A 27,615-nucleotide genomic window follows, 5' to 3' on the forward strand; every position below is an offset into this window, starting at 1 on the left:
AACAACCTTTTGGTGTTTATATAATTATGTTGGCCTTTAATATGAACACGCTGTCCAACTGACTCATCCTCTCACTAATAATTAATGATTTTAATGCTGTATAAGTTACCCCATAGATTAATTAGAGATAAATGGTCTACTTTTGAATATTTGAATTATAACAAAAATAACAATGGTGTATCCAAATTTTTTTATTAAAAAAATTATTGAGGTCCAAGTAATACTCTTTCATATGTTTATGATTTCCAAATCCCAAAGTCTCCATGTGATATATGGAGCTCAAACAATAATTTTGAGAACATAAAATTCGAGTGAGAACAGGAAACATGTGATTAATGCATTAAGCAATGTTTTGCAATCGATCATAATCAATTTTTCTTCAAAATATATATATATATATATATACCTCTATTTGTTGTAACAATATCAATAATAGAAGGCAACATGGGAAAGTAGCTTGATTATAACCTTGTGGTCACCCTCAATCAATATCCTCTGGGTCTCTTTCATCCTAAGGAAAATTAATGCTCACGAGGAATGATATTATATTTCGTGATGTTAAATTTTTCTCTTTTTTTTTAATAATTTAAATATTATATTTTATATTTTAAATATTATACTTTAACCTTTAACATTTTTAAAAAAATTAACACTAGGTATCTAGATCCTTATAGATCTAACTAATTTAATTCATTCGGATAAATCTAAAAGTATTCACAGTAATTCATTCAATAGTCAACTTCCACGATCGAAAATTTATTATAAAATCTAGATATTCAGCTCTTACGATCTAATTAATTTTTGAGGTGATTAATTCAATCTTACATAAAATTTTTTTATTGATCATCAAAATAAATTCGAAAACATAAATGTTCATGACTCTAATCTAGTACCACTAGTTTTCGAGCACCGCAAGCATTGCAATGATGTCCAATGTGAAAATCGAATCCTCATTGCATGGATATCTCATCTTGTCATTTACCATCACATTATATAGTGGGCACGTGTCTACATAAAATGACTATCAGTTGAATTAGGTGCAAAGTTGCAATCGGACTGACTCTACAACAGCTTTTGGGACCCACTCTGTGAGCAGCCTATCGCAAACTCATTTAGGACTCTACAAATCCTCATCGGCATTCCCTAGATAATATCCCACAGTTTCATGTCAAAAATCATGGTGAATTAAAAATTAAATTCGGAGAAAATTTAGTTGACTTTTCACCCAATAATTAGTAATGTAAATTTGACATAAAAGGAATGATGTGATAGATTTTAACTGATAAAGATAGAGTCGATGATAGATTTTATTTCTAAATTAGAATGGTCAAATTAAGCTGATAAGGAAAAAAACAAGCTCATTCATCCTGCAGCAGTCAAATCAAATTAACGACAAATTAAAAAAAAAAAGGAATGGATGTCAAACTCAACTCCTTCTAATAATTTAGTTAGCAAAAAATATAAAACAAGAGGTTTTGATTAAGTAAAGATTTCAATTCAACTGCTCAAAATATTTTATATAAATTGTTGTATTTGAGAGAGAGAGAGAGAGAGAGGAGGGAGAAGGGTGGAATTGGGGAGGAAGACAGCAGGTTTTTGAAGCAGGTCAAATCACAGCACAGAGGCACAAAATTTGTCTCCATTTTCTACCTCCGTTTCTGCCTACCGTCTCTAGGGTCTTCTCTTCCCCCCTCTTGGTCAAAGATCGCTGCTTTGTTAGTTGATTGGTGGCTTATCGAGCGGCGGCGGCTGCGGGAGGTGGAGCGGGCATCGAAGACGGTGGGGGTGGATTTCAGCGGAGTGGGCTTTCGCCTCCGTGCGGGTTGAATTTCCGGAGGAGGAAATGCCGATGAGTTGGAGTTGTCAGATTCGCCGCAGGCCTGAGCGGCCTGATCTATGATGAGCGAGGGTGGTTCGGGCTTGCAGTTCGTGAGTGGTCTGATCCGTGCAGGAAGCAGCTGCTCTTTGTTTCTCAGACGCTACCAGCATGGCCGCTGCCAAGCGCGCTTACAAACTACGTATCCTTTCGTTGGCACAGTTCTGTCGGATTCAAACTTTCTCTAGGTTTTTTTGTCTGTTGATTATAAAAGGCCTGCCTTTGTTATCGAAAACGACTTTTTTTTACCTACTCTCTTTAGACCAATCTCAGTCATTTGATTGATCTCTAGATCTCACTTTGCCTTATGGTATGGATCTCCTTGATTTCTGAATGAGATTTGGTAGCCTTGACGAAATAAATCTAGAGGAATTTGTAGCACATTCTTCCAATGTGAATTGCCTAAAGATTGGAAGGAAGACTTCGAGGGTTCTTGTTACCGGAGGAGAAGATCACAAGGTCAATCTTTGGGCTATTGGAAAACCCAATGCCATATTGGTGGGCACCTTTCCACCTCCTAACACATATTCAAGCTTGTGGTGGCTTCCTGTATGATGCAAGTGTTCTTATTTTATTATAACTGTATTTTTATTCTTTTTGGCAATATATAGAGCCTATCCGGACATATGAGTGCAGTTGAATCAGTAAGTTTCGACTCGTCTGAGATACTAGTGGCTGCAGGTGCAGCTAGCGGTTCGATAAAGTTGTGGGATTTGGAAGAAGCAAAAAGTAGGGCATCATATTTTCAGCAATACTTAGTTATCATAGAAAGCAGTGAAGCTAGTTCATATAACTTGGTTTTTCTTTGTGCAGTTGTTCGTACTCTCACAGGCCACAGGTCGAACTGTATAACAGTCGATTTTCATCCTTTTGGCGAATTCTTTGCTTCTGGATCACTAGATACAAACCTAAAGATATGGGATATCAGAAGAAAAGGATGCATCCATACTTACAAAGGTCATACTCGAGGAGTTAATGCCATTAAATTTACTCCAGATGGGCGGTGGGTTGTTTCTGGTGGGGAAGATAACACTGTGAAGGTTTTTCCTAAACCTTTGGAGTTCACATGTTTTATTTCTCTAATTGGATTCTTAAATGATTATTTTCTCAATCATTTTTCATCAATATTTCTGACATGATATCGAGTTTAATCAGCAGCAAGACAATTTTTTTATTGTGTTTTCTTACCACAAAGAGCCCTCTGTACATTTTTGTAGACGGATGAATTCTGAACGTAATGTATCTTGATTTCCAATCTTGTCGACAGCTTTGGGATCTTACTGCTGGAAAACTTCTGCATGATTTCAAGTTCCATGAGGGTCAGATTCAGTGCATAGATTTCCACCCAAATGAATTTCTACTAGCAACAGGTTAGCTTAAATACCGCTTATATTGGGATGAAACTGTGAACATGTGTAAAATAGATTCTATAGTTAACAATAGGCTTTATGTTATCAGTTGCCAAAAGCTGAATTTTTTTCCATTTAATTTGCAGGTTCTGTTGATAGGACTGTTAAGTTCTGGGATCTTGAAACTTTTGAGTTGATAGGATCTGCTGGACCTGAGGTAGTTCATCATGTTAATTTTATTAGTAGTCATGTATTTCTCTCAGCTTAATTGTTTATGTCCATGAAGACTAAGATATTTGAGCAAAGGATAAGATTCTAAAAACATTTGCAATATGGAAATAATTAAAGAATTAAATACTGATAATTTAATCTATCTAATAAAATAATAGTCACAATGTAAACATGAAAATCTATTGCGGCTTCATTCTTAGTCACAATGTAAACCTGAAAAATGACTCCACTGGCAGCCTTTATTTTTAATCATTCATTTAACAGGCTTCATTAAGCAACTGGTATACCCTTGAATCATCACTGAAATTTAATGTGTGGTTCACTTGCTGAAATTACCTCCAGAGTTCTGGTGTGCGTTCTATGACCTTTAATCCTGATGGGAGAACTTTACTTTGTGGACTGCATGAAAGTCTGAAGGTAAACTTAATTGCTTAATTACTGTATTGATAACTTCTGTGTGTATTAACTATGAATTCCCCCAGGTTTTTTCTTGGGAACCAATAAGATGCCATGATGCAGTTGATGTTGGGTGGTCTAGATTATCAGATATGAATATTCATGAAGGAAAACTTCTTGGATGCTCATATAACCAAAGCTGTGTTGGAGTATGGGTTGTGGACCTCTCTGTGCGTCTTAACTCATTCGTGATTTTAATATTCTATCATTTATGGTTTTGGCAGAAGCATTCAACATGCTGTTAGTTTGTACAATAACCCATTATTCTGAACTACAGCGCATTGAACCATACGCCAATGGTGTTGCTGCCAAACTAAATGGGGAAGCAAAGTCTACACCAAGTGGTAATTTACCTATGCAAACTGATAGCAATATAAAGTCTAATATGGTGAAGTTATCCTTATCACAAAGCTCAGAATCTAATCCTAAGGAGTCAAAATCAGTACCATGTAAGTTATTCATTTATCTTTAGTTAATTATCTTCATTACTAAATGCAATGGTGTCTGAATGCAATGTAGTCTTCTCTTCTCTTCTTTTTTTTTCAAAATAAAGCAAGTACAGCCATCCTTAGCACTCCTCAAAAGACAGGGACAAGTGCTGCCCCCAAACCAACTGCTACAGCACCTTCAGTACCTTCTGCTACTACTGTTAAAAGAAGTTCATCAAAATCTAATGTTACCACAAGTTTCCAGGCCATCAACAAAACAAATATTATACCTGTTATTGTCCCCAGAAATAGCCCCAGACCAGAGTTATCCTCTGATTCTTCTAAAGCTACTGAAGTTGGAAGGACAATACAATCTGATATCCAGTCAAAATTTTCTAGTTTCCGAAATGTATCTAACGGCAGAGAAGATTCAGACAAAGAAGATGTCTCTAAATCTGGATTTGTGGCGAGTAGGAATACTGAGCAGATTGAACTTTTAGCACCTTCAGTACCTTCTGCTACTACTGTTAAAAGAAGTTCATCAAAATCTAATGTTACCACAAGTTTCCAGGCCATCAACAAAACAAATATTATACCTGTTATTGTCCCCAGAAATAGCCCCAGACCAGAGTTATCCTCTGATTCTTCTAAAGCTACTGAAGTTGGAAGGACAATACAATCTAATATCCAGTCAAAATTTTCTAGTTTCCGAAATGTATCTAACGGCAGAGAAGATTCAGACAAAGAAGATGTCTCTAAATCTGGATTTGTGGCGAGTAGGAATACTGAGCAGATTGAACTTTTAGGACAAAATGCTATATCTTCTGACATTCCTGTAACTCAAGCAATGACAGTAGCTGGATCAAACAACTCGGATGATGTTAGACGTGTTACAGCAGCAAGGGTCAGGACTAATTTGTTCAGAGAGTCAGCTGCAAATTATGATCAGGAAAATCGTAAGTTGTGAAAATCCTTATAGTGGTTGTTAAATGTTGCAAGATACTTTTGTGATTATTCACTCTTTTCCAGGTTACAACTTGACATTTTATATTGCCCAATTTTGTACATCTATGTTCTTGAATTATATGAAGTTATAAGCTGCAAGAGTAGTTGGTTGAATGAGAAGCTTTCAGAATCTTTTGAGAGGATAATGTGCCTCTTACGCAATGGAAAAAAACTACTACTTAGAATTCCAATATGTACGAGCAAGTACATGTCAACATAAATTTTTTTGCCACATGCGCTTTTGTCTGATTGTGACTATGATTTGTTTATGTTTTTCTCATTCTTGACTTATCTTTATTGAGACATACATTGTAGATGGAGTGCATGAGAATTGATGCATGTTCATAAAGCAAACTCATTATGAGTTACTTTATTAACCATGCAACTTGTTTTATGCTATTGTAGTGATATTGACACATAATTAGAGGCATAAATACTTTTTATACTACAACCTGTGAGATTTACTTCGTGTTTGATATCTATTTTCAGTGCACATATTAATTTGAATTTAGAGAAAGGGAACACTTTTGATATATTTTTTTACATACTTCTCCAGAAATGTAAAATTGCAGGAAGTTATCTAATTATAAGTCATCATTTTACTTCTATTTGTTGATCTGTGACAAATACTAATTCACAACCAGACACTTAAAGCCTTGTGTGTATTTCTTGCCATGAGTTAAAGGTCAACTGGGAGAGGCATGATCCTTGCAAGGAGAACAATAGATGATTATAGTGCTGTATTAAGCTTGTTGAAATTAGGATAATTACCACTTGGTTGGTGATGATTGTTCGATATGACCAGCTCTGTTACAACATCTGGAGAACTTGGATATCAAGTCAGCATTTATATTCTTTGCTTCTTTTGCATTAATGTTAGTTCAGAACCATTAACTCGCTTGTCGGATGCTGACATTTTCCCCAACTTATCACTATATCAAAATTGAATATTGTTATTGGCTATCATAGACATTTTTTCATTGTTATGAATGATTTTTTTGCCTTATGTACAGACAATATTAGAATCCAAAAACCTACGGAAGCATGCTCTTTTGTTGTTCCCAAAGGAGGTATTTACTCACTGCTGCTTCTTGATGTAGTGGTTATGGTTCATATTTTAATTTTCTGATGCTTTAGGAAGAACAAGGTCGCTTGTTGCAAATTTTGAAAGGAGGGAACAAAGTAGGGCACTCTCTCCAAGCTATGAAGAACCAAGCTTAAGTAGTTTTCCTGAGACAGGAGCTGGTGCTATCTCATATTCTCTGGTAAATTTATCCAATCTGGCCTTTCTTTAGTTTCACTATATTGTTGATCATGTGTTTCCATTTGACTTTGTATTAGATGGACTGACTAATGAGTTAAATTTGTTTGCAACCTAAATCATGAAAGAAAAACAGTGTTCAAACAGTTACATAAAGATATAAAATTCATATTTCTTTTCTGAATTGTGTCATTGATCTTTGCATATTGATTTATCTCTATGACTTGATTGTCTTTATTGCTATAGAACCAATGGATACCTATTCCTTGTTTTATGCTTTCCCTAAACAATTATCACAGACATGCCAATTCCTTTTGTTTATTTAATCGTTATAAACTGCGGGTCAAACATTGTTGCTGATATTTTTTGCATTTTCATGGATGGATTTGAATGTTATTTCGGGGATTGTTATCTCTTGTAACTCATTCTTTTGTCTTAGAGCAATAAAAGTGGTTTGTTTGTTGGGCGTAGAATCTACAAGCTAGTTTTTGTGATGTTTGTGTCTATAGGATTGTAGAATAACGAGCACACTAATACATGCTCAACGTTGATGTTCGGTATTGATATACATTACTGGTGGACCTCTAAGAGAGCAAATACACCTCTAATTGATCAAACCAGTTATCTAATGTTTTAACACTGAGACTCAAATTCTCACATGGGTCTCTTCCTTCCATGCAAATCCTCCTGAGTTTTTCTTCCATGAGTCTATTTTGACACTGCCAAAACCTCTCATAGTGCACAATTTTAGAGCTCGTCTTCTTCCAAAACAGTGCATCAGTGAACCTGCCTGTGACACATCTTCCAACAGTCTCCTGTGCTTGTCTGTTGTTCTGAGCAAATCAATAGAACTTGTCCCAGCATCACTTTCGTTTAACACACCTTTCGCTGCTTCCATCCCGAGTGTCACTCTTGTCTATTAGAATCCTATCCCCGGGTCTCTCTTTCAGAAAACTTAGTTGTCTCTCTTCTGAAAGATACAGAACCTGTCTCTTCCAGTGCCAACAGTGATTCTCACCTTAATTAGTGAATCCTAGAGAGCTCCCCCACAATTCAAAATGTCAGAGTCCTCGATTATCTCCTGAATGCCTCCTACCACTAGTCTTTCAGACCTGTTTTTATTTTTCCAAAATTTAGTATATTCTCTAGATCACTTCATTTCTTCTGAAGTTACTCATACAATTTGTTTTTAATCATACTGAACAGAGGAGTCAGAATCAGTATGCTGAAGAAGAGACAATATCTGCTTTGGATGAGGATTCTATTGCTTTTCTGTTGAAAAAACATGACCAATTTTTAAATTTGGTGCAATCACGATTGACCAAATTACAGGTAAATTTTTATTTTCTAGCAGCTTTTGCAGTTTTTGGCTGGTGAATATACTGTTTGCACACAACAGCAACAGCCAATGTTGCCAATCAAAAATTTCTTCATTAATTACTGCTTTGCTCTGTAGGAGTAAAATGAATAAACTATGTTTCAGTTTCATACCCTTCGGAAGCTCATGGATTTTTTTTTTTCTGGTGATTGTAGATTAGCAATGTCAGCCAAGAAAAAGGTTCTAAGTAGTTATTGTAAAATCAAATTGGAAGCATAATTATATCATTTCTGAATGTTTCATTTAATCTTTACCTTGATGATGAACAAGATTCGGTTTTATAGTTTTCTCTTGAATTATGATCCTTGAAACAGGCAATCATTGCCCATAATAGTATTTTAGATCCTGTGAATTAAGTATTTTTGTTGCCAAACAGTAAACAAATCAAAACACAGATAGTTTGTTGTCTTCTCTGAAAAATCTAGTTAACTGAACCATTTTCTGCATTATTTGGTCATCATTTGAGCTGTCTCAATTCTTCTCCTATAAACAATCTGCATTATAGCAAGCATTTGAAAATGAGTTAACAACGTGGATGCAACCTTCAGGTAGTTCACCGGCTTTGGCAAAGAAATGATGTTAAAGGTGTCATAAATGCAATTGAGCAGATGTCTGATCATGGTGTATGTACCTTTATCCAAATTCATCAGATATCTTGCTACTTTGATAACAAAGATCTGCATCTAACTTCTGTAATAAATAAGCAGGTATCTTCTGACGTTGTAGGTAATCTCAAAGATAAAAGCGACCTTATCACTCTAGATATATGCACTTCTCTTCTGCCACTTCTCACCAGCCTTCTTGAAAGCAAGATGGATAGGTATGGTTTCAGTAGTTCCTGCAGACTGTGTTATCTTATTTTGCATTTTTTGCAATTATCAAATTGATGTTAGTTCTTTACTATCATCAAAAAAAAAAAAAATCCTTTCTTTTCTTTTAAGTTTTCATGATTTACCTTTTGCCTTTGCTCTAGTCCACCATAGTCGTGATGCATGTCCCCATCTTTACAGGCATTTGAGTGTTTCCTTAGAAATGTTGTTGAAGCTGGTTAGGATCTTTGGTCCTGTAATTTGTTCAACTTTGTCGGCGGCCCCATCTTCTGTCGGCGTTGATCTTCAAGCAGAACAGAGGTCTGCTTTCTCATTTAAGTTGCGATCGTTACTTCTAACACCGTCTCAAATTCTCAATCCATGACAGGTTGGATCGCTGCAACTTGTGCTTCATTGAGCTGGAGAAGATCAAGCAAAAAATTCCTTCCCTGACAAGGTAATGAATTTGCTGGCACTATAAAATAGAGGAGCTCAAACTAGCTATCAAAATGCCAAGTATTTTAGTGGCTCTTTAGTGATTCTCATCAGTATACATGATTTTTCATATCGAAAGAAATTTACAAGGGAGGTTAATGTTCAACAGAAAAGGAGGATCTATCGCAAAGACTGCACAGGAGCTGAATCTTGCTCTTCAGGAAGTGCTATGACTAACATATACATACACATGTATAGTTGATTTTCCATTCTTGAGAGCCGATCATCATCGAGCTGCCTATTGTGAACCTCGCCGGATACATGAAACTAAACCCTAAAACTGCATACTCTTGTAAGGACCTAACTTTGTTCTGACATCTGACGGAGGAATATGTTGTTCATCAGGCAGCTTATTGAAGAAGAGTATATCAGTACAGCTACAGTTGAGCTTGCAGTTAGATAGTGCTTGAATCCGAACACTGAAATTGAAATCAATGTTGCCTGTAAGAGATTGCTATTGTTGAAGAGCATTATGGTTTGTGTTTTCCTTCATGACAAGTTTGGTTGTTGTATTATGTTGCCTGGCCATAGATTATCAAGATGAGAAGGCTACAGAGCAATTTTTCTTCTTCTCCTTTGATTGTAAAAAAAGAAAATCTTGTATTGCAAATTGCACAATGACAAGTTAAAATTGCCTCGGACCAACCCAAAACCCTAAAGGAAATGGATGTCTGAATTTTGTAACTGATGATTGTGGTTTATGTATGGCTGACTGTTCTTGACTTGCGGAGTTTAATTCTTTCAGTGTACAGTGGCTCTATCCACAGTCATCCATTTCATTAAAAATGGATTTTGGATCCAGTCTCTTGGCAACTTCAAGTTAGAATAACTAGGCTTCTCATACATGATAACATAGCTGCTGCTAGTGAATTGTTGGATTGATCAAGCAGGATTAGTGTCGGAAACCTCTATGGAAGATGGTGTTGTTCTTGTACAAGCCTTTGTATGATACTGTCTAGGTGCTCGATCGAGCCAGTGTTCTTCAATTGAGATCATACCAGTTGGTTCGACCAGTGCGATGTTGTCTTTTGTCGGGCTCTTCGCGACAACTTGTCACACTTGTTTAACCACTTTTCGTCTCCCTCGCCCCACCTAAGCATCTGCTGAAGTAAACCCAACCTAAAACAACAAGAGCTTATTAGTACCATGCCGTAAAAGAATGAGATCTTACCACTCAAAACATAAACATAATTTCGGAAGAAATGAGATGACAAACACAGCAACTAAGCAAGTACAAAAGGCAAATAATAGATGTTTTGAAGATAACGATGAGAATTTTAATAGGTATAAAGTTTTTTTTTTAACATGGAAGCCAACTTAGTTGTTATAGACATGGTAAAAAAACACTAAAGAATATGAAGAAAGAAATCTATTTTATTACAAGTAAGAAAAATAAATAATGAGGGTGAGAAAATGTAAGATAAGATGGAAAATCAAAAAGTTGTTACGAAAATTAAAGATCATGGTTTTGAAAGGTATATGCAAACAGTATGTAGTTGAACCATTGCATAATACATAAATGCAAATGTTTCATGAATAAAACTTATACATTGCACGTTTCAAGTATAATTAAAAATGAGTATATGATCAACCTCTAGTATAGAATACCAAGCTTAAATATTTTTGCAAGTATAAATATTAAATATTTGTTATCAATTATTTAACAAGAATGTTATTTTGATAAAGATATTAATAGATAAACGATGAGTAGCTAAAGTAAATAATGGATAAACGATGAGTTATATATTATTTTGATAAAGATATTAATAGATAAATGAAATTTTTACAAGACTGATGAAACCACAAAAGGCCACTCACTACCAGAGAGCAATCAAGTGCACAGCTATAATAGTTGAGAAAAAGGAAAGAAATAAGTTAAAATGATGGAATATTCAAAAGATGAGTTGTCCCAATTGAAGTTGTACAAAAAGTACTCCATCCTTTGATAGACAAGTTGAATCTTTAAAATATAATAGAAAGGTGTAAGGGTAGACAGAGACCAAAGAAACCTTAGTCAACAAAGTAAAACTGATTTACGAGATATCACTAGTGAGAGTCTTTGTACAGATGGAGAGAAAAGTTTATATAGGAAACTCCAAATAGTTGAAATCTCAGTAAAGATTAATCTTACACTAGACCATGTGAAAAACAAAATGTTTCCCGCAGACATATTCCTTATTTCTCAGAAAGATAAGACCTCCTGCCATTAAGGCCCAAAACTTGTACCCAGTTAAGTTGCATTTGTTTCTAAATGCACCAATACCAATTGTATTAGGACCAAACTTGTAGACACGTAATGCTGTATTGGTTTTCATATCCAACAATACCAATTGTTTTGAGGCAAACTTGATACATAGGCATAGGCAGCATAATGAATCTAGCCAACAAAGGCAAAATGCAGCAAGGTTGTGGCACCACAATGTAGTTAACACATCTAAATAATTCAGTGATACTAGTGATAGGTCTTACACGGAAATTAACTAGGGATAAGATTCATACAGCAGACACTAACATAACTTGATGATGATGAATTCACTGCTTGATCAAGTGAAAGTCCACAATGATTGCAAGCTCAATTTTCTATTTCCCTGAAAAATAAACTAAAATGCACATGCCATTATGACACAAACTTGTTTACGAGGCTTATTGTATTTGCTTTTACATCCAGAAATAGTAAATCTTTTAAACCCAAAATTGGTGCAGATGGAGGCATTTATAGCAAGATAAATGTAACCAAAGATGCTAAGGCATCAAGATTGAAGCACCTCAATAAACTTCAGCAGAAGTAAATCTAAAGTCTAACTATAGTCATACTGCGTCATCTAGTTAGGTCCAGTTAAATTCAGTATACAATAGGGGAATTGTGAACAGCAACTAAAAATCAATAAAATTTCAGAAAAAGTCCTACTTTACAGTGCATTTTCTTTTCTTGAGAAAAGGAAAAGAGCATTCTTGGTTAGGGAACTCACACTTGCAGACCATCTCAATAATCAAGCTTCTATGAACCGACGATTTCCCCCACTTAAAGTATCATATGTATTGGTTTATTCAATAACACAGGACAGGAAACTCACAAATAGTTTATCATGGGACAGTCACAAAAATACATGGTCATAAGTTTTTTTTTTCTGTAACACAATTACTTCTGTTAATATATGGAAATTTCTTCATCATTATCACCAAGCCATGTTTCTCCACAGTTCCCAACTATTTGGATGAGTTACATAAATCTTATGCCTCCATTGTCCCTCCATTGAGTTTCAGACAGACAACACAAGTCTATATATATCACTGGTAGTAAAATTACATTTTTATTCCATAACTAATAATTTCTTGGCCTTCCTCTACCCCTTGCTTCCTTACACCATCCACTAGTAGATTTAACTTTTCTGCCTATAGAAATTAGTGCTCGTCATTGAACAAGTTCATCTATGGTCTATTGAAGTTATACCAAATTGTTCATGAATCTTAAGATTTATTTATTTTAGCATTTCTAGAAACTACACAATCTATCTTAGCATATTTGATAATGCAACATCATTCATTCATCAACATCTCCATGTTGTGTAATAGAAATGATATCTAAAAGTCTTACTTACAAAGATGTCATATACATCTATCTTAACTATTTTATCATCTGCAATTATTTTATCATTAATGTAATAACATTTTGATTTATTTAGTTTTTATTCTAATTAACTTAAATTCATCTTTATTTTCTAAAATTTTCCTCACAATTCAAGTTTCAAATTTAATCTAATTATTCTCATCAATTATTATAATTAGCCAATTCTCTCATGCTAAACCATCCTTTATTTTTCCATCCCTTCTGCTCAAGGGACCTTTAATATTGAAGACCTATTCCACAGAAAAAATACATCTGCATAGTGATAAGATTGAAATGCGAAAGTTACAAATTTCATCTATTTCAAGCAAACCTAATCAAATCCCCATAAGAAGCAAACAGGGGTACCTTGTGATTCCTATTAAATCCCAAGGGATAGAACAGAAAAAAAAACTATCATAGCCAAACAAGGATTTATACCATATGTTATCAAAAAACAAAGAGCAATTCAATCACAAAGGGGAAAGTTGAGCTAAAAATAATATGCTGGTCATGTGTCGAGATTGAGAAGACAAAATCCAGGAACTATAAAAGCATCAATGTGGTCCTTGCTTCCTTTTTTATGTGCAGAAAGGAAAGACAAGAAAGCAATGCGACATGAATTACACCTTACATGTTGCGTCACCTTGCTCATAAATATTGAATTGCTTGAATCTGGACAATCCAATTAGTATAATTCAGTTTTTTAAACCAATACGAGATAAAAAATTGTTGAAATTACAACTCACATATACCAGGTACCTAGATTCCAACATGAAATTGAGTTTGCAAGTACTTGTATTCCAGAAATTAATTTCTAGTTTGACTTTCGAAGGCACACAACTTAAATGAACAACACACCAAAATCATAGAATCATCCAGAGAAAAAAATGGCAACAGTGCCTATAAAACCAATATGAACAATACATGCAATTGCAACCAAACCAATTCCAATAGAATAATAAAAAATATATTGATAAAATACCTTCCGAACTCATCAACCTGCTTGCCTTCCATTTCTCTTATTGGATCATCCACAAACCTCTTAGCTCGAAGAGGACGTTAATGGGAACCTCAATATCATCAATATAGAGCCGGAGGGAGAGAAGCTGGCTAAATTTTCGTCTCTAGCCATATCCTCAGTATCTGAACTAAACATTTAATTTTCAAACAAGGATAAAAACAATCAGATAGTCTCCAAGGTAGCACAATCACCTTAAGACAATGGTGACAGTTCTCACGAGCACTGGCCCTTGATGGAGGGGAGCAATCAGTAGCTGTGATAATGCTACCTGTAGAGCAGGAATTGTGATGATCCTGCAATCCCTGTAAGTTAACAAACAACCATTAACAAAATCAATTTTGGATAAGTGAAATTCTAGAATACAGAAGGAAAGGTGATATGGAATACCAAAGAACATGATCAAATCATTGAAACAAGATGGTCACATTATTTTAAACAAGTTGCTGTCACAGCAAGAGCTGAAACAGTGCTCTATCTATCTGACCTAGAACCTTAAATAATGGACCGAATGGCACAAATGATCATTATTTGTGTCAAATCTCCCTATACAGCAAGAAAGTAGACATGTTTTTCTGTGTATGAGATACTGAGTGAGAGAGTTAGCTAAAAAGAAAAGATCACCTCCACGCTGAAAGTTAGGTTCCTTTCCAACTTTTGGATAAGTAGTTCTGATATTTGTGGGAAAAAACAGATATATTACATGAATTATCACACGCTAGCATATTGTTCCCAACCAACACAAAATACAAGAGCCGAAGAAAAATGAAAAAATTGCTAAAGTGTGAAGACAGCATGAATTTGAAAGCATATATCATAGTTATGCAGGTAATCTCATCTCATCAGCATACCATATTTAGCACGGTCAATTGCAAGATGAGTTGCACACCCAGTACTATACTGTCCTTGAAAGGGTTTCAATTATACCTTCTAAAGCAACATGGGCAATAGCAGCTTCCATGCCACCGCTTGATCCATATAGTGGATGCTACATAGTTGGGGCTAACACAGACGACACATAGCTTGCAGATGCTGAATTTACCACTTGACCAGTGAAACACCACAATGATTGCATGTCAAATTTTCTAATTCCCCAAAAGATAAACTGAAATAATCATGCCCTTAAGGCCCAAATTTGTTTATAGGTAGTGTTGTGTTTACTTTTATATGCAGCAATAGTAAATGTTTAACACCTAAAGTTGATGCAGAGGTAGGCATTTGTAGCAGAATAAATGTGACCAAAAATGGCCAAGACATCAAGGTTGAGGCACCTCAATAAACTGCAGCAAAAGTAAATCTAAACTATAGTCATACTGCATTATTTAGTTAGGTCCATTTAAATCCAGTAAATAAAATAAATGAATTGTGAACACTAAAAAATGATAGAAATAGAAATAGTCCTACTTTGCAATGTATGTTCTTTTCTTGAGAAAAGAAAAGAGCATTCTGTGTAGTAAACTTGCACATGCAGACTATCTCAATAATCAAGCTATTATGATTCTGATGATTCCCCCCTCTTAAAGTATTGATACGCATTGGTTCATTCGATAACACAGAACAGGAAACTCACAAATAGTTTATATGGATGATTATAAGCTAATTTTTTCTATAATAATTATCTTTGTTAATATATGGACATTTCTTCATCATTATCACCAAGTCATGTTTCTCCCAAGTTCCCAACTACTTGGGGTCAACCACATAAACTTTATCCCTCCATTGAGTTATAAACAAGACTACTGTTTAAAATGTCGAGTTGTGCTGATCGCACACACAGAATTTATTATTCTGTCCGCTAGCTAGGACGTGAGAAGGGATGAGACGCCCCATCACATCCGCAAGCCAAAACTAGGTTTGTGACTTCCTTAGACAATTTCTTCTTAGTATTTCTCTTCCTCAGCTGCCTCTTCCTTTGTCTGTCAATTCCTCCTCTTCCCCCTCTTCTTTCAATGCCTCTTCTTCTGTCCAACTCTTCCTTCGCCACCTCTTCATGCTCTTCCTCTATTCGCCTCTTCCTCTATATGCCCCCTTCTCCTCCAGCACACTTCTGAGGCTCCTACTCCCCTTCTTCCACTTCCTTGGGCACCAACATCCTCATCACCTCCTTAAGCACACTTCCAGCACTGATACTAGCTTCGAAGACACTGTCTCAAACAGTCTAGGACTGAAACTCTAATTTGTCTCAAGGGTTTCAATCCTTGATCGAGATTATATCACTAGTAATATTCAAATAAAATTTTTATTACTATAACTAGAGTTTTTGTTGCCTTCCTCTACCCCTTACTGCCTTCCAACTTCCACTCTAGTAGATTTAACTCTTTTGCCAATAGAAACTATTACTCATCTCCAAACAAGTTCATCTATAATGTGCTGAAGCTATACATAATTGCTCATGAATCTTACTCTTTTCTTTTATTTTGTCCTTTCTAATAACTACTCACATCCATCTTAGCATATTTGACTATGCAACATCATTCATTCATCAATATCTCCTCGTTGTCTAATAGATATGTATCTCACACTTTTACAAAAGGTTTTATATCCATGTTAACTATTTCTGCGATTATTTTGATTTATTTAGTTTTCATTATATCTGAGGAAGTTTAGTGTGATTATAATTAGTCAATTCATAATCCTAGCAGCTCTAACACTGGTAGCAGCATTATCATATGTATCTTTTGTTTCTTCAATATAATTAGGAGATACTCCAAAATCAAACACATTAGTTGTATAGAAAATCTATCATAAACTTTTTTCTATATCAATAGGAATAATATGCACACTTTTTCTTTTCTTTATATTTTTCAATTATTATTAATTACATACCAAATAAATTATGAGAAACATTTTTCTCTTTTCTTATTCTCCTCAATAACTGCTCTCATGCTTCATAGTATGGCTCATCAAGTTTATCCACCTCTATAATCTATAATCAGAACAATAATAGGTTTCAGATAATAGAAAAGTATTGGCATGAAGAGAAATGTTTCAAATATGCAAGGAGCAAACACAAGCAATGCTTCACTGTGGCAAATGCTTGCATATGTACATGCAATCACACATTGTTTAATATTTAGAATTGACTCAAGGTGTTGAAAGCAAACTCTCTATTGGTTTGACATCATTTAGTAATAAACTTAAACATGACAAAGATGAATAATTCGAGTTTAGTATTTAATACAAACATAACTAATCCAAAAATAAGTTATAGAGATACAAACAAATAATATGATGATTAGAATAGGAAGAGGTTACACTTGGATCAAGCTGGATGCCAAATTTACTTAAAATAACTCCTTTGGCTAAGAGTTATCTCAATCGAGAAGATCTAGATTCAGTTTTATATGGTAAAAAAAACTAATGAACCAAATCCTGATTCAAATGAAGAACAATAAAGGATCATTATGAAGAACTAGAATTATAAATTTTTTGGGGACTATTTGGATAGCTGTGATTAGCCACTTGGTAAGTGTTACATATGGCAATTTGTGTTTTGCCTGCTGACAAGTGTTAAATTAAATTTAATTATGAATTATTAAACATTATTAAATTTTATTTTAATGGGTAAAATTATTTCATGCATTTTGTTTAATATACTGTGTTTCAACAAATTGTTTCCTGCTTATGCTTTTCAAAAGATTGAAAGAGAGAAAAAAATAATGACTTTCAACATCTATAACAAATTAAGTGAACAAGAAATACAAGTTTGATGACACCAGATTTTTTATGCCAGGCAGATGTCTGAAAAGCTTCTAAGATAATTGACTTTTGGTTTTAAGCTTCAACACTACGATATGGATAAAAGTGGATTTATCACAACCATGTGCGCAAAAAATAAAGGTGAAACACCAGGTAAAATGAGTATAAAACCAAAATTCACATTTTCATTGAGATTCCCTATACAAAGTGAGCTTACATTTACGGAGTCAGTATTTTGGATGCAGTTGCTAAGACAATTAGAATGTACATAGTCCGGCCAACAATAGCACCAGAGTATCACTGCCTCTGATTCTCTGATGGTATCTTTGATTCTAAGATCAATTGTAACAAGAAAGATGATGACCAACACATTTTTATGATATTAGAAGCCATCAATCTCCAGCTCCGACATCATAGAACAAATCTGGAACATAGTGCAAAAACATTCCAAATTAGATAATTGTTCAGTAGACAAAAACATAGTTGGAAATCACTCTGCAAAAGTAACAAACAAAAGAATAAAAATATTACCATATCCAAACATGTGGATAGAACTGACTTTAACCTGGTCTCCAACAATTAACACCTGAAATATCCGGCCTGCCAGGCAAAATCTGGGGAAAACTATGTCCTGGAGGAATCAAAAGCGTAAAAAAAATCAATCAAAGTGCAGTCAGTAGATATCCTGAGATGTAGGAAGCATTCTTTAACCAAGAGAATCATAAACTGAACCTGCAGAAGGCACAGAATTGTGTAGTGGGAGCTGATATCCCATAGAGTTAGAAGGTGCCATTTCTATGTTAGACCTTGGAAATCCTGTTCAATCGGGCAAATTAAAAATTAATCATACCAAAATCCTAAATCCTTTTTTTACAGAGTACAATAAAAATCAGGATTTTCACAAAGAGAAACTTGCAGCCACATACCATCCTGTGTAATAGGTGCCCCTGAACATGATGGCCTTGTAGGTACCCAAGCAGAATGCTGATTATCTGGACTAAAACCACCAGGATGCACTCTCCTCTGTTCATCGGCTAAATATTGTCTGTGACTATTAGGAACAGATGGTAATGGGTAATGATTGTACTGCTGCTGCACTTGTTGTTGGCTCATGGGTGTAGCATGTGGAAAGTGGCCAGCAGTTTGTGCAGCTGTAGGAGCATAAGGAGGAAGTGAATGGTAAGGTCTTTGGTGGAAAGGTGCATTACCTTGTTGAAAATGGTGACTGTTGTGAGAAGTTTGAGGGGCAAAGTAAGATTCATTTTGCCCATATTCAAAGGGTCTAGAGGAACTGTAAGTATTCATTGATTGAGTATTGCTCATTCCATTTGCCATAAAGTTTGGCCGCTGCTGCAAAACCATTTCATTGCTTAAAGCAGCCTCCTGCCCTTGCATCACAGTATTGTTAGGCAAATGAACCGCCTGGTTGCACTGGACAGATATGCCAAAAGTCAAATATGTAGTAAAAACAAGGCATTGTATGCAAAATTACAAGAGATCCTTACATTTGTTAATCTGAATTCTTCCTGCATCAAGGGATAAAATAAGGATGGGGACGAAGATGAAGGGGCAGGTGGAAGTGACACAGAAGATGTACATGATTGACCAGACAATGGAAGAGGGGGTGGGGGTGGGGGTGGGGGTGGTGATGGTGATGAAGGTAGAGGTGGAGGAGTTGGTGGGGGTGAAGGAGGCAAAGGTGGAGGAGAGGGTGGCTGTGGAGGAGATTCTACCGGAGGGGGAGGGGCAGTAGGTAGAGGGGGCAGCTCATTCGAATCAGCCAATGCCAGATCGCTTGATCTACTAGAATCACAAGATTGCAATTCACTGTTTTGAAAATTGTTACTAGCTATGCCTTTCTCCTCTTTGGGCAAAATAACATCTTCCATTTCAAGTTCGCCATCCACATCCTTTAGTATGTGAGGGTGTCGATCACACGGAGTAACTGCACCAGTATCTAAATCTCCTAATTTACTAGCAGTTTCAGCTGACATTTTAATCCCAGAATCTCCAAAAAGGTTGACATAAGGATCTTCCTCATCTTCAAAAACATGACATGATAAAAACCCTGGCAGCTGAAATGTAGCATTGCTGCAAGAAAAAACAAACATACTGAAGATCAGTTACATGAATGCCAACCACAGACATAAAAATAGGGTACCTTAAATGCAATAGAGTAAGGAAAATACAATAGAGCACACAATACAATAGAGTAAGGAAAATGGTCTCATTTTATTCCTACAGTCAGATTGATATTTGTTGAACTTATATAGGGAATACAATTTGAGACACCAAACACAACCAATCATCTTGCCGAAATTTAAAGAATATTAGTATAGTTAGAAACTTCATGCATATGATCAAGGACCAGTATAGGCCAATAAAGCTTGGGCACATCAACATTCCAGCTTTGCAACCAGTGATAATCTCTTGATAAATAATGCCCTTACATGTTGCATCACCTTGCTGAAAAACATTGAAATGCTAGAACTTCGACAAACAAATCAAAATAATTCTGTTTTTTTAGACAAAATGTGATAAAATCGTTGAAATTACAAAATTGCATATATCAGGTACCTATATTCTGACAAAAAAAAAATGAGTTGCCGGTACTTACATTCCAGAAATTCAGTTCTAATTTGACATTCAAGAACACACAACTTAAATGAGCAAACACCAAAATCATACAATAATCCACAGAAAAAAAAACATGCAATGCCTACCAAACCAATTCCTACAGAAAAATTAAAAAATGAAAAAATACCTTCCATACTCATCAACCTGCATGTCTTCCATTTCTCTTATTGGATCATCCACAGACCTCTCAGCTCGAGATGGACGTCTCAGAAAAATCCCAGCGCTTAAGTCGTCACTGGGAACCTCAATGTCATCAATATAGCGACGAAGGAGAGAGTCTGGCATAATTTTCCTCTCAAGCCATAACCTCAGTACCTGAACAGAACGTTTAATTTTTCAGACAAAGATAAGATTATCAAATAGTCATTAAGGTAGCATAATCACCTTAAGACACTGGCGACGGTTCTCACGAGCACTAGCCCCTGATGGAGCAGCAGCACTCAGTAGCCGTGGTAATGCTGCCTGGACAGTAGGAATATATGAAGACCCCGCAATCCCTGTAAGTTATCAAGCAGCCACTGACAAAATCAATTTTGGATAAATGCAATTCTAGTGTGTCAAATCACCTACAACTTCAAATAACAGAATGAATGGCACAAATGATCATTGTTAGTGTGTCAAATCACCTTACACAGCAAGAAAGCTACGTGATATGTAAGCATACCTTTCTGCGTATGAGAACATTGAGTGATAGAGTCAACAAGGAAGAAAAGATCAACTCTACGGTGAAAGCTAGGTTCATTCTCCAACTTTTGGACAAGTAGTTCTACAATCTGTGGGGGAAAAAATAGATATACTACATGAACGAAAATACGAGCCAAAGAAACTCAAAAAATTTGCTAAAGAATGAAAACAACACAAATTTGAAAGTATATGTCATAGGTATGCAAGTCATCTCACCTCATCAGCGATACCATATTTGGCACAGTCAATTGCAAGACGAGTTGCACGCCCAATACTATCCTTTGTCCTTGAAAGGGTTTCAACCATACCTTCTAAAGCATCACGGGCAACAGCAGCTTCTGTGCCACCACTTAGTGAACCTCCTGGCGGCCTGTATTCAGGACTTATCCTGTGCTCATATTCTTCATGATCAACTTTATTTGATAAAGAAGACTCATGAGGAACGGAAGATGGAGAACCAGAAGGTATAGCAGCATAGGCTCCTATATCCTTGTTAGATAAATTAACGGATGTGAGGGGAATCAACACAGCAGAATTTGGACTCATTCCATGGATTAAATTTGGAGTCGATACTATAATAGGAATAGAATTTTCTGGGTGTACATATCGTGATTGAGCTTCTCTCCTTTTAGCCTGAGCAGCTGCAATAAGGTTTCTCATTGACTTACTGGTATCAGAAAATGAAGACTCACTTATAGTTACCAGTTTTTCTTCTTTAGCCATTCCTGATCTGTGTTTGATGAAAGCAATCAGAAAATAATTAAATCACAATAAGATCTGTATTAGTACCTGAAAAAGTAAGTAATACCTTTTCTCTCCTAAAGCATCCTTTCCAGAGTTCCAATCAGAGGAAAATCTCTTTTCCTGTTTGTTTTCAGTAAGAACAGTATTGTGTGCATTAGATTTGGAAGGTGCCTTCATATTGATGGATTTATTCAATGCTTTAATTTTCTCTGGCATGGATTGACTAGTAGATGAGTTTAAGCTCTCTGATTGGCTTTTTGAGAGTTTTGAGGGTGTGATTTGGGATTTTTTCCCAGGAGAATCAAAAGCTTTAACATGGGGCTTAACACATGTTTGATCTCTCGATTTTGATGCATCATCAAGGGCTGCAGAAGCCTTGGGTGAAAGCATAGGAGTTCTAGAACCACCAAAATAAGATTTCTGATATTCTCGCTTTATGGGACTCTGGTATGTCTGGGGGCTTTGAGATTTTTCAGCTTTCCTCTCATTCTTTTCAGCCACCTTGACAGGCAAGGTTCTACCATATGAAGACTTCTGATCGCTGCTTAAACAAGCTTTCTCAGTAGCATCTTTATTGGTTGGAGAATCTTTGTTACTCTCTGTAACAGATTGATGTTTCTGCTCAGAAACTGAAATGCCTGAATCTGATAAAACCAAGTTCACAGAGGATGCTTTATGAATTGGTGTCTTAGTCTCTTCCACCTCATCATCATCATCATCAAATCTACATGATCTTCGTTTGTACCGAATATGCGTACTCAAGGGCCTATCCTGCTTTTTCACAAGCTTAGAATCTGTTTGAACTGAATTTGCAGTAATTTTAGTAGCAGAATGTGCCACTGCATTCATGTCCTCAGCATGTTTAACTGTTGAAAGATGAGCATCCATATTTGTAGCCGAAGTTAACTGATTTTCACTCCGGATGGAGATTCCTGATTTCTTTCTCTTTTCAACTTTACCATATCTGAGTTCATCAGTTGGGGATAAATCGCCATGCATTGATTTCTTGGACTTGTTAACATCCACATTGACCAGTTTTGCTCTTTTAGCGGGGCATGAATTGCTTCCCTCAAACTTGTGTTTTTTACTTCTACCCTTGAAGTTCTCCACCTCGCCAGAGGGTACTGATTCGTCATTGGCATATTTATAGGAAGTATCAGTTGTTACCTTGCAAGGATCATTATGTGGCTTTCCCTTTTGAAGAGAATATTCCTTCGGTTTTTTCAAACTCTTTGATATCTTTCCAGTTTTGGAATTGCTACCTGTTGTAGTATTACGAGCTGATTCTCTTTTAGAGTCATTTGAGGTAACCTTTGTGCCTTTTTCTACAGGCAGTTTGTTTCCCTTTCCATAACCCTTCAACTGCTTTTGTACAGCCACATTTGACTTAATCCCAGAAGCATTGTCCACATTTTGCTTTGGCTCAGTGTCCCCTTTTGTTGTTTGATGACCAACTTCCTGAACCTTAGCATTACTTGTATCTCCCTCATTGGAATCACAGTAATCCTGAAGTCCACCTTCTGAGCCTATTGGAGATGGCTCTTCAGTTTCCTTTTTAGGCGGTGACATTATCATGTTCTCATTCTTGATATTATCAGGATTGTTACTCATTAATTTCTCTTTGCTGGAAGAAGCAGAAAAAGTTGATTTGGAGACTACAACCTTTTTCTTCATTACAACCAGACCATGAATTTCTTTACTAGCATCTTTCATATCACTACAGTCATCAAGGTTGCCATGATCTGACCCTTTTGGCTCCATTTTTATATCAGTGCTGTTAATTTCATCAGGACTACCACTCACTGATTTATTCTTCTTGCCAGAAGAAGGCAAAGATGATTTTGAAACTAAAACTTTCTTTTTCTCTGCAACAATACCGTCATTTTTTTGAACTCTCAGAGAACAGCTTGCATCTTTCTCATGATGTTCATTTTCACTTTTGGAATCACAGGAATTCTTAAGTCCTCTGACAGATGAAACTTTTGGAAGTGGCTCTTCAATTTCAAATTCAGGTAACATCTCCAAATTAGTGCCCTTACTATCATCAGGACTCGTGATCACTGATTTCTCCTTGCGTGAAGAAGAATATAAATCTGACTTGTAAACTACAGCTTTCTTCTTTTTTGCAATCTGGCCATCATTAGTTGGGCTTTTTTTCCTTTTTAAGAGAGATTCAGCACCATTTAAACTACTCGAAGATGGATCCAAAGAGGCACTCACCTCTTGGCTCCTCGAAACAAAATTAATGTCTGGAGGCTCCCCACTTACATTATTCTCAACCATTTTCCCATGATCCTTCAAATGAGTTGCCACATTATGTTCCGCTGGATGTTCAATATCTTCAAAATCACTATTTGATGGAGAAGCAACAGAATCATTGATCCTGTCACCTTCATGCACAGATTCTGTTGATCGCTTCTTGTTCAGTTCTTCAAAAGCCTCGCAAATCTCATCAACAGCACTAGCAAAGTGTTTGACTGTTTTGCTCTGGCAACGAGCTGTCAACTTACTCCTTGACTCATCAGTAAATACTTGAATGTCAGCTGGAACTACAAAGGCACTGCAAAAATATAATCTAATGATGAACGGCCATAGTAGTGGCAGTATATCTGCCATATAAATTCCATGGCTAGACAAATATAATCAATCATATGTAGCATGACTTCAAGTGAGGTTACCAGCATCAAGTTTCAATAAAAATAACCAAAAGATATTAAGAAGGAAAAAACGCATGCTTGATGAAACAAAATTCAAAATTCCCAAACTCTTTCTGGAACATGACAAACGTATCAGGCGCACGAACTGCAACTCAAACAAAATAGAGAAAGGGGTGAGTGATAAGGGACTTCATCAGTTGCACATATTTCCAGCTATCGACCAGTCTTCCACCAGACATTTTTTATTCAAATAGACATGGTCCTACATTAAGCAAGTTGGTTCAATTTTACCAAGCGATATCCCTGGATTCCTCCATTTTCTAATAAATTTGCCTCTTGTTATGTCTCCATCCATTCTACTCTGCCTTCAAAATCCAAATGAGCAATTTACATTCCTAAATTTAGGATTATGACCTACCATACAACAATATGAAGAAAAATTAAGAGTATATTAGATGCAGAATATTGCTTAGCACACACAAATTAATAGGGAATATATTAACCAAGTGCCAAAATCATGTGTCCCAAAGGAAAAAACTAATATTTGATTCCAGTTCATTTCATACAAATTTTTTTTAAAAATACATAATAGAAAAATATGTAACAACTACAAAGTACAAACAAGGTGTCTAATTTGTTTACAATACAGTCCTCAGTCCTGATGCAGCCTCTTCTATTTCAGTTATTATGGAGTATCCATATTTGAGAGAACTCCAATCATGTGCATGAAGCCTAGTCCAATTGGTTGGAGTTATAGCTACACTTTATTTTCTTTCACATGCATGATAGTCCAACTGATGTTTTTTTTTTTTCAAATTTAAATATAAATAAACAATGAAAAACAAGCTTACAAAGGGCTCACTGATTCTAAAACCACTTGTCATCTTGTTTGTTTAGTCAGACTCACCTCAAACAAACAATGCATGATGCTGGTGCAAGGCAAGGGCAAAAAGTTTCTGATATATACCATGTCAATTTACTCCATATTTAAAATGGTCTGCAACATGTGTTATGGAGTAATGTTCCTCAGTTGCAAGGTAATTTATGTTTCTTCAAAGATATCAATGAAATTATCAACAAATCTATCCAATCCAGATCTAACAAGCTGTCTGTGTTACAATTAGCCAAATACTCACTCACAATCAATAACAACAAGACAATACTAGTTTCTCTAACAACCAAAAAAGACAGCCTTTGTTTGTTTAGTTCTAAATAAAATGGCTTATACCCAATTAAAATGTACTATCAAGAAGAATATAGAAGAAAACAAACAGAGTCTCAGATAGTTGTAAACCTAGCAAAAGAATTAGCAAACTCACATTTCTGAAGTCCCAAAGAATTGAACAAAGTATTTTCTAGGATCTGGTGGCCGTTCAAAATCTTCTGGCCTGCTTATCTGAAAATTAGTAGCATATGTTTCAGTTTGATGTTAAACAGTAAGAAATTGAATAAAGGGAGGGGGGGGGGGGGGGGGGGGGGGGGGGGGGGGGGGGGGGGGGGGGGGGGGAGAAGGATATAGAGAACAAATGAAGAAATTCCCACCTTGAAAATAAGTAAAATATCTTGTGTTTCACTCATCAAGAATTCATGGAAAGTTTTCTTTGTGTAAAAAAACAGTCGGTTGAGAATAACTTGTGGAAGCAAGGGATTCATCTTAGATTCATGTCCCAAAAACAAACAAAATCTCATATTTAATTAGATAATCCTTAAAGGCAATGTGAAGGTTTCTATAAGTATATGGATCAGAACCTCTTGCGAGATATACAAAAGTTACTCTGTCTCTTTAATCAATAGCTAGGAAAAGGAAACAGGATTCTGATAAAATGAGGGGAGGGGGGGGGCGCGCTGTGTTACATGTTTAAAAAGGAAACAAAGGTTTGGATTAGCATGTTTGAATTTTAGACGGTATTGAAGGCAAAATTATGAAGATATTAAGCAACGCACAAATCAAAGCAAAGAAATAGAAACATAAAAGTCATCAGAAAAAATCTTAATCAACCTCTCATACTTGCTCCAAAAAAAATCAAGGCTACAAGCAAGACAGATTATAGAGGGAAACATGTGATAAGAGACTCCTGACATCAGAAGCATAAAAAACCCAATTTTCAGGATGATGTAGGACCAAAACCGTAATAAACCGGACTAACCTTGGCAGGCCAAGCAGGGTAGCCTTTCACCTTAGCGAGAACAAGATCCCCAAGCTTGAGCTGCCCCACCGCCTTAACCCGGTTCGAACCTTTCCTACGCCCGGGGGCCATGGCGGCGAGCGCCCAACCCTAACGCGCTTCCGTCTTTCCCCCAGCACAACCTCGGCAGAAAAAGGTCGACCAGGTCGTCGAGAAAACCCCTAGGTCCTCTTCCCGGTGTTGGACTCCGGCCAGCCGAAGGCCGTCCTTTTGCGCCCAATCCTGAGGTGACGGGTCGAAGGGCGCCGCGTGGCGGCGGAGCGCTACGGCGGCAGGATCGTGCGGTAGAGTAGCAGCGGAGCAGAGACGGGCAGCGAGAGCATTAGAGCGGCGCCGACGAGTGCGGGAAGGGATTAGGGGAGGCGATCGGAACTGGGTTAAAGGAAACACCAAAGATACAAACAACAGGTAGAAGAACATAAATATTTATTTAATTGATCTGTAATTTTATAAGGTATATCGTTATGAATAAACCCGAAGTGTTTCATGGGCCGATTCTAACAAATACGGCCCGCTTAGAGGAGCCCATCAAATGGCGGAGGCTTCTAAGTCTTTATTTTAATTTTTTTTTAAAGTTATTTTTTAGGCCCTTATTCATTTTTTTCAGATTAATTAATTTTATATTAAATAATTAAATGACTCCTTTCATAAAGGTCGGCACAACTTCTTATGAAGACAAAGAAAAATTATCTATCTTTTTAATAAATCTTTCATCACTTCTAACCCAAAAAAATGTTCTAAGAAAGAGATCAATTATCAATTATGGAAGGACAGCATAAAAAGTGCGTGAAAGAAAATATGAAATCTATGAATCAAATATTTATAGAATGTACTTCATCTTATTTATAACTTACTAACAAATAAAACATATTCAAAATTCATAATTAAAATAAGTTTATATCAATATATTAATATTATTTAAATTACAAATGCTAATGTTAATTGATTAGCCTAAATTGCCACCAAATGTTTATCTTCTGATATATAAGTGCTAAAATATTACTAAACCTTTTGAAGCTAAAAAATGGTAAATTCAGTTATGGCTTTCATGTGATATTTGAATTTATAAGATCGACCTTATCAAACTATTCGGCT

The 27,615-nt window shown here is 36.0% G+C and overlaps 2 protein-coding genes across 8 annotated transcripts; one reads left to right on the top strand and one right to left on the bottom strand.

Moving 5' to 3' along the window:
* Nucleotides 1-1,828: 1,828 nt before the first annotated feature.
* On the top strand, nucleotides 1,829-9,476 carry LOC141837887 (katanin p80 WD40 repeat-containing subunit B1 homolog KTN80.3-like). The gene is made up of 18 exons (XM_074725257.1): nucleotides 1,829-2,018; nucleotides 2,244-2,374; nucleotides 2,488-2,605; nucleotides 2,690-2,916; nucleotides 3,144-3,246; nucleotides 3,372-3,442; nucleotides 3,799-3,873; nucleotides 3,939-4,082; nucleotides 4,190-4,361; nucleotides 4,466-5,296; nucleotides 6,359-6,415; nucleotides 6,483-6,610; nucleotides 7,813-7,938; nucleotides 8,533-8,607; nucleotides 8,692-8,804; nucleotides 8,995-9,114; nucleotides 9,182-9,250; nucleotides 9,398-9,476. Exons 1-18 carry the CDS (start codon nucleotides 1,988-1,990, stop codon nucleotides 9,459-9,461), a joined length of 2,655 nt encoding a protein of 884 aa, XP_074581358.1. The 5' UTR covers nucleotides 1,829-1,987; the 3' UTR covers nucleotides 9,462-9,476.
* Nucleotides 9,477-9,633: 157 nt separating this feature from the next.
* Nucleotides 9,634-26,879, bottom strand: LOC141837886 (ENHANCER OF AG-4 protein 2-like). 7 transcript variants are annotated; one of them, XR_012602597.1, is made up of 15 exons: nucleotides 26,482-26,879; nucleotides 25,654-25,730; nucleotides 21,742-24,237; nucleotides 21,150-21,663; nucleotides 20,914-21,022; nucleotides 20,634-20,746; nucleotides 20,377-20,564; nucleotides 19,118-19,703; nucleotides 18,539-19,043; nucleotides 18,345-18,428; nucleotides 18,144-18,243; nucleotides 17,830-18,036; nucleotides 13,878-14,218; nucleotides 10,287-10,407; nucleotides 9,634-9,707 (listed from the first exon to the last, which is right to left on the bottom strand). XR_012602597.1 is itself a non-coding variant. In XM_074725256.1 (12 exons), exons 1-11 carry the CDS (start codon nucleotides 26,590-26,592, stop codon nucleotides 18,173-18,175), a joined length of 4,854 nt encoding a protein of 1,617 aa, XP_074581357.1. In that variant the 5' UTR covers nucleotides 26,593-26,879; the 3' UTR covers nucleotides 17,778-18,036; nucleotides 18,144-18,172. The 7 variants fall into 7 exon arrangements, 1 of the variants encoding a protein (XP_074581357.1); XR_012602596.1 differs by lacking the exon at nucleotides 9,634-9,707 and having other exon boundaries at nucleotides 9,906-10,407; nucleotides 13,878-14,043; nucleotides 14,134-14,218; XR_012602593.1 differs by lacking the exon at nucleotides 9,634-9,707 and having other exon boundaries at nucleotides 9,906-10,407; nucleotides 13,878-14,038; nucleotides 14,108-14,218.
* Between the last annotated feature and the right edge of the window lie 736 nt (nucleotides 26,880-27,615).

The sequence above is a fragment of the Curcuma longa genome, chromosome 11, assembly GCF_044706935.1.
Source record: "Curcuma longa cultivar G26 ecotype Majalengka, Jawa Barat chromosome 11, ITB_CL_G26_1.1, whole genome shotgun sequence".
NCBI classification, from domain to species: Eukaryota; Viridiplantae; Streptophyta; class Magnoliopsida; order Zingiberales; family Zingiberaceae; genus Curcuma; species Curcuma longa.